We start from the raw sequence: 14,918 nt of genomic DNA, 5'->3' as shown, positions 1-14,918 counted from the left end.
ACGTTTAAATACTCAAAATAATAACACTGTTCAAACGAGAGCTGGCAATCGTCATGACAGCTAAGAAAGTAAATGTGGCCAAGTAAGATACAGCCCTGAACCAAGTAGCAGAGGACACACTTGGTGGCTTATACCCACAAGGGTATCTAGTAGCATGCCACTTCAGCAGGTCAGATACTATTGTCAGATGAGAAGGCAGACTCACTGCGCTACTGCCAATTAGAGCCCACTGTCATCTTGTCATCGTCCAACGTACATAAGTCACTACATTTCGGTGGGTCACAATACCTTCTCACTGTTTGCTTTCAGAGTCGCTTCTTCCTCGTTACCTCGTTATCCTATTATTCAACCGCTCGCGGAACCGAAGCTTCATCGCATGGTCAGCTTCCCTTCGATGATCGTCAGCCGAACACACAAGACAGCTTGAAGCTGACGGGCAGTGTATCTGTAGCGGAACCGCATCGTTTAATTACGGTTAAGTCTGTGGGAACGACGAGTATTACGTAGCTCAAGGCTCTCCACGTGCGCGTTTCACTTCCACCTCGCTCGCGGGGAAGGCTCGGGGTGAACGTCTGACGACCTCTCCTTACTATGTAACCGCACGTTGATTTATACTGCTTGCGAGGCAACGCGGAAGCTACTGACGCGGTGAGTAACAGCACAATGAGTTCGTAAATCTGCCATAATCGTTACCATTGCCGCTGTTGGACAGCTAATCAGACTTCAGGATTATAATGCTTCATTTCTTCCTCTGCTTTGGATTAATAGTTTACCGTGGATTAATTGAGATTAAAATTTGATCCCAGCCAGAAAAGTAGCGAACTCCCAAATTGGAATTAAGTTTGAGGAAACTTTGGCTGGCAGTTGAATTTTCAGTGTTTCAACTTGGGAGAGAAGAGACAACTTTGAAAATTCTGATTTTAGCATTTTCGATATGGCCGACGGATGTATCCATCGGATGAAAGTCGCGCCACCAGGCGGATCGTTGGATTTCTCTGTTTTCGAGTAATGAGTGAGAAGAATGGTTCGGCCAGGCGGATCGAGTTTTTCTTTTAGTAGTCTGTAACGAAAAGCTTAATGATGTCTCATTGTGAATGTGGAGCATGACGGCGTATGCAAGAGACAATTTCTTTTTTTCAAGAATTTTGAGAAACTTTGATAAACTTAAAGATTTTGTGGTATAACTATGTAATATTGTTAAATAAAATAAAATAATAGAAAAAATTATGTCCCTTGAGAATATTATCTTTCTCATCCAAAATAGTGAAAACGTGATTTATTTCATAAACTACATATTGTAAAAAAGATATCAAACAAAGTATTTGTGTTTAAAAGTTTACTCTATTTTATATAATAATAAGAACACACCGTAATATTAAGGGCTGTATGCACCCCTTTAGAAAAATGTTCTGTTGAACAAAATCTTTATCCCTACTCTCCACTCACATAAATCTACACTAAAATAAACACTTTTTATTTCAATATCTTCTCTCTTATTAAGTGGTATAGTCTAAAATTCGAGTATACCTTGAGTAGTCAAGCTTTAAATTATAGCTGACAAAGAAACTATCAACTAAGTAATTAAATTTGAAATTTAATCCAATAGAGGTTAGCTTTAATCAAGTAGCCGAGTTTCTTCTGCAGTTTTTAAGCTTTACAATACTTTAAGACTGGGAAGCAAAAATTAAATGTCACGTGAATGGCGGTCTGGAATCTATTCAGGCATTTTTCTTTGAAGAAGAAGCAAGTTCTGTTTGAATGTCGCAATATTATGCCATTTTTTCACGTTACAGAGCAAGAAAGGTTGACATTGGCTTCAGTTCCATTGTGGTGGCATTATACGCAACCATTAAACTACTACTGTCCTAATGTCGGTTGACTTTAGATATTCGTTGCCTGTGGCAATATACATACTCTTGAGTACATACGTATTTTTTTTTCTCTGCTTGCACGACTTTTATCACCCATTGACCCGTAAACTGCTCCCCCAGTTGGCACTAAACGTACAAACAATACAAAGGGCACAATATGTCTGCTGGTATTGTGTCTAAACATAAAATCGAAGATGGTAGAATCACGAAATATAGGAAGATAAAGAATGAAGGATCTCTTTGAAGTTTTGCAATCAGCCGGCCATAAAGAGGGCAGAGTGTTCATTAACTTCACGAGATATTTGACGCTTCTACAACTTTCTTTGACTTCTTGCGACATTCATCTTATCTTACATAGCACCTGTCACAGTTTTTCTTGGCTCCTGTTCAGGGTACTTTCTGTCGCCGTTCCAAATGGAAATATTTCGCGAGATTCTCGTTCCCCTCTGATTCCCTACTTCTTTTTAATACTTCCGTTGGACAGGCTGAGGAACTACAGTCATAAAACAGAATGTCCCATCCTCAATTAGGGGCGATTGTATAGAGGGATATCAGCCAAGAAAACTATATCTTTTTGCATTTTCTTCAATTCAGTATTTAAGTATAACTTTTCACACGAGTAATTAACGAATATCTAGGTCAGATTTTTCAAAACAGATACTGCTGCACCCTTGAGGGTGTTTTAATTGTTGAAGGGATGTTAGGTATTTTGTAATTTTTTTAAAGATTAATAAATGTGCACGTAATTATTTTTGTGTTTAATTCAATTCGGAACTATTTCTTCACAATGATTTTGAAATTATGAGTGAGTGAATTATTTTAAATGAAACACCTCATATATGTATGATAGGAAATGTTAGATATCATTTAATACAATCAAATGGATGTCGAACTGAAAAGGTTTAAAAAATATTAGTATTATAGATCCCTGAAAATTATACACAATCGAAGCTACAACTTTAATCATTTCAAACGATAGAATAAGGACTTAGCTAACAGGGTAGCAGACTTTTGTTGATCCAGCAGGAAAAAAAATATTTTTCGTCTATCCTCTTGCTAGTAGTCTACTGTTTATCTTTCACCCACTCGAAACAGGGAAAATTGGCGCCGAAGGACATGTCAATACAATGTAATCTAGTTAAACAGCCTAAGTCTAGGCCTAAAAAAAGAAAGTGCTTGGGATGACAACAACGCTGAATGCCCCCATTCCCTTTATTCTACCTATATCTCACCCTCTTCCCATTTTGTCTCCAATATCCCTTCCTGCGGTGCTGCCATCGGGATTGGATATCCTGAGAAACCACACAGATGACGAATCAATTTTAGCTGTATGCATGCAAATACTAGTTTTCCTGTCTAGTTATGAGCACAGAATTCAGGAAGGGATCCTGCCTGACTCAGGGAAAATCGGAAACCACCTTCCAGTTATTTCTGGAACGACAAGCCCTATCCACGTCGCAGAACTGGTTACGTGCTATGCGATCGTCATGTAACAGGAATCTGGTTGAACTTCCCACATAAAGCCGTTCAGAAAGTTCGTTCTTTTTTATTGCAGCCGTTAAATATTCAATAATCGAGATCGTCATAAAACGAAAAGCGAAGAGGAAGCATTGAGTGCTAAAACTGGTACAGGAAAAAGTTTCAAATTTACGAGCTATCCTTTCGTGGAGCTTTTACATCCCTCTACCAATAGCGTATTCATTCTTTCAACAGTTGAAGAAGACTTGCTTGCTTAATTATTCACGTTGTCCTCCCGACGAAAAATCGTTTTGGTTACGGGCGATAACGAACGCTATAGTGAGCTGGATGTTTTCTCGAGAATCCTTCAAGAGGTGTCTCGTTTGCGACAGAATATCTTTATGGCGGGTGTCAGCAAATACAGCTTCAACGACAAGTGTTTCTACAGCGATACTCGAAATGGGAATCGATAAAGGTTGCTTTAAGAGGAACTCGAAAATCGTTATCGCCGATTCCAGCGCTGCAGAAGTACGAAGGTATAAGGAGCAATGTAGAAGACTATAAACTAAGGAAGAGTGAGTCCTAAGTTTTAATAGACAAAAGTGTCTTAGTTCCGACGTGACATGCCATAGAATTCGTAGTCGACTACTGTTGGTGGAATTCACTGAACTTTCACCGATAAAACTTGTACATCGCAATCTCAAGCCATGAAAGACTCATCTCGCTCGCGAGGACATCAACTTTTACCTTTCGGTGGCTAGGTTATTCCGCAAAGGCTTATATCGATGTTTCCTCAAAGAAGCCTCCCATAGAGAACACCCTCGTCCGTGGCGCAGGCAATAAAGTCACCCTTGACCGAATTTATTCTTTCTGTTTTCCTATACCCAGCCCACTGTCATAACAAATTCATCCCCAGGTCTTGTGTTGAAGCAAAACACATTTCCCCTAACGCGGCGCTTCCACGAAGCGAATGATTATCGAAAAGACGGTCGGCCTCCTTATCGTCAATGCTGGAATAGTTGTCTCCGAACGAATCTTGCACCTAATAATTAATCGCGTGACAAAGCAACACTTTTTTTGGGCCAAGGCTTGATCGATTGTCGCCGAACGAGCTTCCATTGACACTTTTCTGCCTAGTGTTCTAGAGAATAACGAAGTGGCTGACACCTCTGATTAATGACCACATGTTCCATTCCAGTGGCCGAGGAACGCCTCGTAACACCTTGCAAGCGAGAAATACTGGCATCGACCAAGGGTTATCGATTTCAGGAAGTATCCGAAACTTCTGTCGTCAAACCGTGGCGATGCCGAGCAGGTCGGTAAAACGAGGAATGAGCAGACGCGGTGTCAACAAGAAGGTGAACTACTGTCGAACGGAACGAAAAAAGCTTTATGCAGGAAATGGAAGCATTGGTACTGCCAGTTGAAGCAAGTTCCACACGTTCTTGTTTAAACGATAAAAGGGAACTGCACTTTAAGTACTTCTTAGAATGAATATGTAGTTGGAATATTGGAACAAACCTCTTCTAGAAATTGTTACCCGCACTTGACATCGTTGAATATCGGTAGTCACAAAATTGGGTTCAGTCTAGAGAATCGATCATTTTAAAGAGCTTCTAAATTAAATGTAGGAGAACGTTCTCTCTAGATATTTTTCTTTGAAATAGACAAAAATTAAGGTTACATACAATTCAAAGTATATGAAGGTTTGCTATGAATTCATTTGAAAATAGAACTAAATTAGTCTGACTAGAATGATTATGTCAGTATTTAGGTTGGCATAGATCCGACCTACGACTGGATTAATTCTGTATCAGGGCTATGTTAGGATTGGACCAAGTAATATTTGAGACAGGCTCTGTTACGACAGTATTATATTAGTTCCACTTGGGATTAAGTTAGATTTCTCTTACTTGGACTCCCCAAGAGCACTACGTGATGGTCGATCACTTATCACTTCTCTCAGATGAATAATCAAGAATGTTTAGAATCTTAATGAGGTGTAAAGGGAAGAGGTAACTTCATGAGAATTCTAGTTCTGGGTAGAGGTAGGTCTGGACCACCGAGACCTATTACAGACGTACTATTGTTATTGATTTTGATAGCTGATTCTCAATGCATGAAGAGATATGGCGAAGAGGAAACAAGGTAATACTGTAAGGGAATGGTTCACCCAATGGGTACTATGATAGTTACTTTATTACATAGACGTGCTTCGTCGTATAGTGCTGTAACGTTATGAAGAAGGTACTTTCCTTATACGACACATTCTTCCTCTAGAAAGAATAGCAGACGATAACAGTTTGAGAGAACAGACTTTCTAACTCATAATTTGTAAACCTACCTTAAATCAAACGAGATCAGTCTTTTTGATAGTAAGTCAGGATTTAGTCTGGATCAGTCTTATCAAGATCAAGATTTCTAATCTTGGAATATGTGGTGTCATACATCATATTGTGACGAACAAAATACAAAATTTCCACTTGTGTATTAGTAACTTTCATGCTATAATGGATGTTATGTATCTACGTCTTGTCTTATCTCATATTGGTAAAATTCTTCTTTATTGAGGTGATTCTTCACTCTGGATAACATAGATATTGTATAATTCAATTTTGAAAAATTATGTTTTTCCTTTCATTTAACAACTTTTTTTATTTACCACTGTAACCTGTGTTGCAATAATCTTTTTATACTTGCTTATTGGGTACCTACTATGTACCAATGTTAGAAATGCTAAACTAGTCATTGATGGAAGCTTGTCGTTGAGTCGGTACATAGTTTGCACTTGTGTTGTCACGTAAGGAGAGCTCCTTGGACGGGTTGGCTGAGGAAACACAATGAGTGAGTGTTGCATGCTAAATTTGACCCGATGATGGAAATCGTGGTTTTCTTGGGTCGATTCGTATGCTATGCGACTTTTTCTCGTACAATTAAGTACATGATTTTTTCAGTGACACGAAGATGAAGAAAAGAAAGTACCCACTTGGCAATATATTTTATATAGAGCCTTGAAGCAAAAGTTTGGGTTGTTAAAAGACAAGTGGTGGACTTGAGAGAGCTTAATATTATTTCTAATAACTAGATAATTTTAGATCGACCAGCCGTAGAGTATCCTTCACGATTTGACGATGGGTTCCATTTAATGAAAATTAAGAACTGTTTACATGGAGGATAGCAGAGTTTGACAAACGAGGAAGACCTAATTAACTGAACTCATAATTAGATTTAACGATGCTAGGAAAATTCTGATTAAATGATGGACGACGGAGAAGGTTAAAAACACAGTACTGTAGTGTCCAAGGAAACAAATCACCTAACGTTATATTTCTTTTAATTCTGCAAGGTAGAAGTAACTTATGTTTAATAATCATATAATTCCACGAACAGAATCTGATCTTCATAAAATCCGCATCTAACAGCAGAGACAAAGCAAAATAGAATATCGACGATTATTTACCGTTATTGTGCATCTCTATACCATAATTACAGCTTTACCTCGTGAAACATTTGGTCACATCATTATTTCCGTCTTTGATTTAACTAGTACTAAAACTATAACTAGATATGGAAGTTTAGGTTATATTTGGATTAGGTCTGCGTGGTAGAACTCCAAGCATGCGACGTCAGTGACCCAAATGCATCGAAAGTCGATTGAGTCACGACAATCGAACATTTTGTCCAAATAGTAGTTCCCATTAGTCTTTTCTCAAAATAAAATCACTCGTAACTACCTATATATGAATTTTACATGCACATATAGACAAGACTTTTAGGTTTCAGCCAATTCAAAGAAACCACTTAGTCCCATTCATTCAGCTGCTGCATCATACCCACTGAACATCTCTTAAATAGGAAATCTTCCTTCCCAGAAGCCTCTTAGGATGGTCAACGATTTTCGTGCATTTTTGAAGGACCCACTTTATGCATCCATGTCCTGTCATTTTCTCTAAACATGTCACTGATAGGTACCCTTAACTGACCCGTCTCGACAACGTCGAGCAACTTCCTTCGGGGCACGAAAACCGCTCCAGTGCCGTCGATAACGTTCGGCAGTGACGAAGAGGCAGCGAAAAGGCTCGACGAGAAGCTGGCAGGGCTTTTCTCGAAGGCTCAAGATGCCTGGCAACCCGCCAAAGATTATCCAAAGCATCGTTCCTCCGGCGGCTTCATAACTGAAATGAGCCAACGTGGCTGTGGGTATTGAAACCCTTTCGATCCATCCGTTTCCCAACCTCTTTCCGTTCCATCGATTTCAGAATAAACACTGACGCCTACTCTTCGCCGACGTTGCAAACGAAATGAATGATGCATGCAGACGCGAGCTTGCTAACACTCTGGAATTTCAATCTGTCTTTTACCGTGGCTGTTCATGGACTCCCTTCTTCGGTGCTAAACAAAGATGAATGATATAAAGCACAATGAGAAAGAAACCTCTGGAACTATTTTTGGTATCAATGGTATTTCTCCCGTTAATGCTTCTTAAATTGTTTCCTATTCTAGGAGACGTAAAGGAATTTCGCGGTAGTATCACTTTTATGCATGAAGTCCCGAGAGAAATGAACAACCTGTATGCATGAGTAGCATAAAGCTGGGCTAGGATCATGGCCGATCCGTTGAAACTGTAGAAACCGAGGGAGGAAGGTAGAGGAAGCCAACGATAATAAGAATTAGCTAACTTCACCGTACATCCGGCACAGCTGCCGCGAGTTGCCATAAAATGTTTCGGCCTGGCTGCTTTCTTCGCTGTTCGCTGGCGGCTGTCATCGCGGAACCCCCCCATAAATTTCGTTCCTACTACGAGGACAGGTTCTGATCATGCAATTTCGAGTTTTATTCGTGAATTTGTAATATTAACAGCGGAAAGTTAGTGGTATGCAGATGTTTCTTTAATACTGGGCGCAAGAGTTTCGTGGCAAAGGTAGCTCTTTGACGTCGAATTTAACATGATCGAGTAAACTAATTAATAGTTATTTTCAGCCGAATAGCCTCTAGACATTATTTAAAATAAAGTATCCTGGGTTTAGATTGGAAAATAAACGATGGGACATAAAAGACAAACTCGTGGGAAACGAAAGTTGTAAACTGTGGAACAGATAACCACCCCTTTCTATTTTATTAAAGTAAACAAGGATGGCTCGGTTTACGTACAACGTTTTTCAATCCTGTAACTCTGCGGTATCGTTCACTGGAAGAATTTTCTGTAACATAGATATTTGATACTCTGCTACGACTTCGACATGCTTCGTTTAAAAAATTCAGGAACACGTGAGGAACGTATACGATAATACCGAGAGAGACTCATACATCACTTTCTCGTAAATGATTTATTGTACAGTGGTCGAGTGTTCCATTTTCGCATTTGAAAAAGTAATAGATATTAATGTATAGGAATAATAAATAATAACGCTAAATAATAGTGCAATAAATAATAGATACTAATGACAAGCAGGAAGACGTTACTTCCCTAATTTATTTCTCCTCGAATCGATAAGGGCAACGTCAAGCATCGATGGGCTACATTACTGTGGTAACGTTAACCGAGCTAATTACATGCTCGCGAAGGTTCGTTAAGTATTTCCCAGACACTCTGTTGCCATAAATTTCCACTGGTAGATCTGGTGTCGCTTTAAAAGCCTAGCTGCTCCAAATGGCAGCTGAAAAATCAATTTGGACCGATACCTCGCGTAACGTGTATTACTTCGGCGTATCGAAGAAGCGGAACTTTCAAGGTATTATTTCTTGCTACCCCAAAGTAATCATTCCTCGGGGTCAATTAGGAATCCGCAATGATTAATGATACCCACTCCCCGCAGATCATACGACATGCTCAGACGCAAATGACCCACGAAAGTGTTCGAGTTCAGTCAAATTCCCACGCTAAAGGCAGGAGGATCATAAACAAGAATAACAGCAATAGCGTATCCGTTGCAAGAATGAATACCTGCCCGACCATTCAGGCTGACGGGTCGATCAATTCGACTAATGGATGATCGGTTTTCAGGTCGTCGGTCAGCGTTCCACCTGTCCTGGTTGATTTAGCTGCGTTTACTTAACTACACACCTTTCAATGAAGTAGTACGGTATCGCTTTAATTGGCCATGAAAGACGATCGTTTTCACGTATCAAATTATTATAGATTGTTTCGGCAGACGTTACAGATTTATGCTTCTCCAAAGACCAATACGAAGGCCAAGTTTGACCATGAGGAATCATGTTCGTACGTGATTGAAATGCTGTATATATGTCTGTTGCGGCTTTTAAGGGAACGTTCTAATGATTCACGGAGTACTTTGCTAATCTACGGCTCTGCGAGTTGCAATTTAATTGTAAAATATTCGTATTCCGATCACGATATTCCGAGGTAATTATCTCTGCCTTTGATCGGAGGGAATGGGGAGTGCCAGACTTCCGGACCGTTTGCGAGGAACTAGGTCGGCGTTGGATGACTGCGCAGAAAGTTTCGAGAATCCTTAGGTTGGCTTCACACGGCCTATTTCGGATTGGAACACGTGTGTCGGCTGATAACAATTTATCCGCTAGCTTACACCGTAACGAATTAATATCCGCGGGTATTATTAACTTACACGTTTCAGTCTTATCTCCTGTGTAATTAATAGAAGACGAAGTTTGACGTTTCTGATGACGGATGGAGATGCAAAACGCTAATCGATGTCATTTCTTTCTGTAATCCGTTCGAGTCAGATCAGTAACAGTAAAAAACATTTTTGTTTGGAAACATGACACGTGAGAGACGTACGGCAATGAATTGTGTGACAGTAGTAAATTTTAAAGGTCAGTAATAGTTTTGTCATACTATGAAACCCATCAGAACATTGCAGTCTGAACTTTTTTTTGCTCTGTACTTTTCTGTAGTTTTGGACTGTATTCATATTTGTGGTGTTATATTTGTATTCGCGTTTTGTTTGTTTCGTTGTTTTACATTTACATTTCTGTTTCTATTCTGTACGAGTTTTGTTCGCGAAGCAAAAATTAATAAAATATTATCTATTAAAAAATGCAGTAAATTATCCTGTCTAAGTGCTAATAAAAAAAGAAATTATTTTAAATATTTATGAGACAGATTTATGAATCAATCCTGAAGTACCAATCGAGGACATAATAAAAATAACTTCACTTATTGGGATTCTAGAAGATAAAAATAACATATTACGTAACAGAAAGAGAACTTAATTTGTGATCCGAATATTTTTTCGATTAAATTATAGAATATACATATAAAGAAAATGGTTTGTTTATTGCGTTATTTATATTCATATTTGTGATAAATAATTCCAGAATAATAACAAAGAAAAGAAATATGACGAAACTTTTATGGCGATTATAAAATTACAATATCTAAAGCAGAGTTTTTCACCTGAAAAAAGAAGATGGAGACAAGTAAAAATATGAGGATAGGAAACAAAGAGAGGACTTTATCTTAATTGAATGTCACACGATGGCAAAATTGTTGCGACAAATCTGACCAATGTGTATAAACAATGAATCATATAAATGTAGTGGTATTTAAAACGTGACACGTGTAAATGTTAGTTGTTTGTGTACTGCCGGTATTTGTTGGTTGGTCGGATTTGTCACACGTCGCACATCCAGTTAAAGCTAAAATAAATTGGGATACAATTGCTGGAAACACGTGACCGCCAAAACATTCTTTCTCCTTCTATACCATTAGATAAAAAAAAAAGGGATGTTGTTACCATCGCCTGTTTCCAGCAATTATAGTTTCCCAATCTATACGCGGCTTTAGCAAATAGGGTAAGGAGTAAGGAAGACATAGAGACGGCTGATGTTTAAAAGAGAGCCATATGCCACAAAAGGTTGAGAAATCCTCAAAAAACGTCCCTGTCTCGTCTAAATGTCACCACATGCTATTGTTTACAGCTACTGACTCGACTCATACGAACTTCATACACCCGACTAAAACAGACACGTCCAGTAACTTAGTCAAGTATCAAGTGATTCAGTGGCTTGCCGTGTATAGATACTAAAAACTTGTGTTAACTTGACTACATTTTAATATCTATACACAGTAAGCTACTAAATCACTCGCCACTCGACTAAATTAGTATCGGTGTCTGTCCCACCCTGTAAGAATCACCGAAAGCGTTTCGTATTGCCAGAAGATGAAACACAATACCTGAACACGGCCCATCGGTGGCGACACCACCAGAAAGATTCTCATGGTGGCCTTGAGAAAGTCATCTTGATTGCGGTTGGTCTCTTGCAGACCGGCCTCGGAGATGCTGGCGCTGCTCTGGGTGGTCTTCCGTCGCACCTTACGCCTGATGCTGCCGACTAGCCTTCGCCAATCCTGTCCGGAACCGGTTGCGCCTGCACCGGATGCAGTACCGACACCGCCACCACCCCCGCCCCCGTGGGTGGGCGCATCCTGGCCCTCCGACGACTTCGAGGGGCTTAAGTCGCGACTGGGCCATCGACTTAGGACACCTCGATGAGGGGTGCTAGTCAACAGAGGCACCGTGCCGCTCCCAGGCCCCACCACCGGCTGCGCGCCACCTGGGCAACCGTTGACGGGGTCCGTACCCTCAGCACCGGTGAACCCCTCCACCGGCCCGTCACCGCTGGGCCCGGTTGCCCCACCGTGACCGAACGAACCAATTGCGTAGCGTCCGATTCCGCTGCCGATGCTCAACCTGCGCACTAGGTTACGCAGGCTGCCTCTTCTCTTCTTCGCCCTTCCTGCCTCTCTGTTGTCCGAGGTTTCCACGTTCCGACCTACGTGGCCGATCGGATGGAGGCCCTCCCTGACTTTCCAATTTATGTTGGCGTCCTCTTAGGGGTCGAACGGTCGAAATTATTTAATTGGTTATCTGGCAAGCAAAGTCCTGAGGTACCTGGCACTTGTCAGAGCATATTCCTTGGAGGAGGGTCTCCAGGGACGTTATTTGCAGGTAGGAAGCTCGTTAGTTTTGGCACCACGTAACAGACAGGCTACTTTGCGTCTGGGACACCATTAGTGTCGGTCGGGTTTGATGATCTTAGAAAGTTTCACTGTTTTAGAGGTGCTCTAGATGTCTTAGAAATAGTTAGTCTCTTCTCTTTTTCGTTGTTCTAGTTCTCGGTATGGAAAGAAGTTTCCAAAGTTATTGCCTTATAATTGTGCTAGTTCCTTTATTCCTACTGCGCCAGGGATGATCGATGTATCGGTCTCCCAGTTATACGCCAGGAGGTACAACCGCTGGAACCTCACGGTTCGCTTGACCTATGACAATTCGACTATTGTGGGGTTACGGTGCGGCGTACACTCCAGAAATCCGATTTCTTATTGTCTTCGGGAACTTCAATCCCTCGCGTGCCTATGTGGCCAGACTGTGGCTGTGTCGAAGTCCTTTCGTTTCCCTCTGCGTTTGCTAATGGACCGCGGTAAATATCAGCTTGAACGCCTTTCCAAGGTAGATCAGCCTTTCATTATCTTCGATCGAGGGTTCCTTTCCCGAGAAATGTCGTCTTTCAGGCTTTCTTCGGCTCGCGATAATTCTCTCTTTCGTTGATATTCTAGCCACGTATTCTGGCTTGCAAGTTGATTTTTGAGGAGTCACGTTGCGGCGCGAACTGGACGTTGCATTAAGTTCGAGGCAAAGCTGGATCGACTTTCCCACTTGAGAGTACACGAAACGAGTCTAAGAGACGATGCCACCATTTGCCTAATGGCGATCGAGGACGTCTATTTCTTTAAACGACTACCAAGAGCATCGTGAAAATAGCTTCGACTTTCTGACTAAGTCGATAAAGTGCTTCTATATCTAGATAATGTTCACTGTGAGCATAAGGTATCGCAGAAATAGTAACTTGAGGTCAATCACTATGCCAAAATGATCTTCGAGTTCGTCTCGCTTATTGCTACGCAAGTTCAGGCAGTCAGGTTCGCTGATACGGAATTCAGACTGATTACATTTTCAGGATAGGTTAATCCTTATCCTTTCTCACACTGGTGATATTATTAAAATCCCATTTTTACTTTAAACTTCGACAATCTTGGACTCCACAACTTTCGTACAAAAAGTAGCTAAAACTTTAAACCGTTTCCATCAAAACTCTCGTGGATTTGTGGGTAAACGATGAAAAGTGAATGCTTCTTTTCTTAAATTGTTATGAAACGGTTCCGAAACTTTGAGATCTTTCAGATGTATTCCATTCGTCTTAAATTTAAGACCAATTTTTTTCTATGAGGTCAATCAGTTCACAGAAGAGTAACTTGTAATAAAATATTGGAAGATTCTATGCGAAAAATTGTTTGCATTCCATCAAGTATTTTTAAGGAATCAAATATTTGATGCTCAATTGGACCATTTTCTTTTTCGTATAATATTGCTTGTGGAAGTTTCTTCTTGCTATTAAGTGGCCAAAATTCGCTTGATATGAAGTCGATATTATGGTGCTCCAATGTGATTGGTCTGGTTTAGGTCACCGTGTATTAAGTGTATTCTTGATCTTCTGTCAGATTTTACAGTATGCAAGCCTCCAAGCTCGAACCGCCACTAATTTTCACGACGAAGGTGCGGCAGTTTGCGTTGCTTGGCATCTGTACAACCAACGAATCGAGTAAATATACCATGCAGATGTAGAGGTCTAATACAAAAGTCAACGACCTGAGAACCTGTGCGGAAAACCGAGTCTTAAAGAGCCCTGCGAATTATTTGCGAAGTGGACACATGTTACACGGAGTTGTTGACCCAGAAAGAAACTACCTTAAAGCAGGATGGCTTCCAAGAAAGTGTTCTCCACCTTTTAGCTATTCATAGAGAATCACGCAGGCGTTAAATTCAATTACATTTAGCATCTATGTGCGTCGATACTCTATTTTTGTGTGTGGAATTTCAAAAAAGAAAGAAATAACTTGTCGGTAAAAAATAAAAATTAGATATATCAAGTCTACATTATATTGAAAATTGTCTTTAAATTTAAGTTTTATTTACTGAATGCCGATGTGCTTACATTATGGAGTACTTTTCATGTCACGAGTTCATCTTTAAAGGTATTCTGTAGAATGAATGAACAGAATGAATTTTGCATAATAAAGGACTCGATTTTTATGCAATTTTTTGAAAATGTTAGTATGGTGTTGCATGAAAGAAGTGTATCAATCATGTTATATTATGCACCTTTCTGCACATACAAACATAATAGAATATGTTAATACGAGTACGACTCACGTTTTGTAGAAATAGCCTTGCTCAGAAAATTGATGAGGTGTCCGAGACACACTTGGTCAGGACACAAAAATTCAGAACAGAACAAAAAATAAGGAATGCATAATAATTGCATTTTATTCTTCAGTAAGTAAAAACGCGTTTGATATTGCTTATTGTCTCTCATTATCCTTTATCTATCTGGGATCCCTCTGGCTTCTGTCTATGCTCGCATTCTCCACGTCAGAAGTTGAGCCATTAATATTGGTCTGTCTGTAATACTCATCTATATTCTACCATTTGCTAGTTTAAGATCTATTCTCTGCGACTAGAACTATCGGTCGCCTAAACTACTTTAGAAAGTATGCTCCCCAGATATAATATCATTCATTACGAATTGATCACTCACCAAACTTGA

The 14,918-nt window shown here is 40.0% G+C and overlaps 1 protein-coding gene across 2 annotated transcripts in view; it reads right to left on the bottom strand.

The window, feature by feature from the left end:
• Positions 1 to 14,918, bottom strand: part of LOC143177706 (pleckstrin homology domain-containing family G member 5) — a 65,347-nt gene that overhangs the window by 33,201 nt on the left and 17,228 nt on the right. The window contains exon 2 of one of the 2 annotated variants that reach the window (XM_076375825.1): positions 11,488 to 13,893. In XM_076375825.1, coding sequence (XP_076231940.1) covers positions 11,488 to 11,532 — 45 coding nt within the window. In that variant the 5' untranslated portion in view covers positions 11,533 to 13,893. Of the gene's footprint in view, positions 1 to 11,487; positions 13,894 to 14,918 lie in introns of those variants that run through there. The other variant, XM_076375826.1, reaches the window with a different exon arrangement.

Source organism: Calliopsis andreniformis, chromosome 3 (assembly GCF_051401765.1).
Source record: "Calliopsis andreniformis isolate RMS-2024a chromosome 3, iyCalAndr_principal, whole genome shotgun sequence".
In the NCBI taxonomy this organism is placed as follows: domain Eukaryota; kingdom Metazoa; phylum Arthropoda; class Insecta; order Hymenoptera; family Andrenidae; genus Calliopsis; species Calliopsis andreniformis.
The sequence above is the reverse complement of the archived record's forward strand: the minus strand, read 5'-3'. Positions and strand labels throughout refer to the sequence as shown.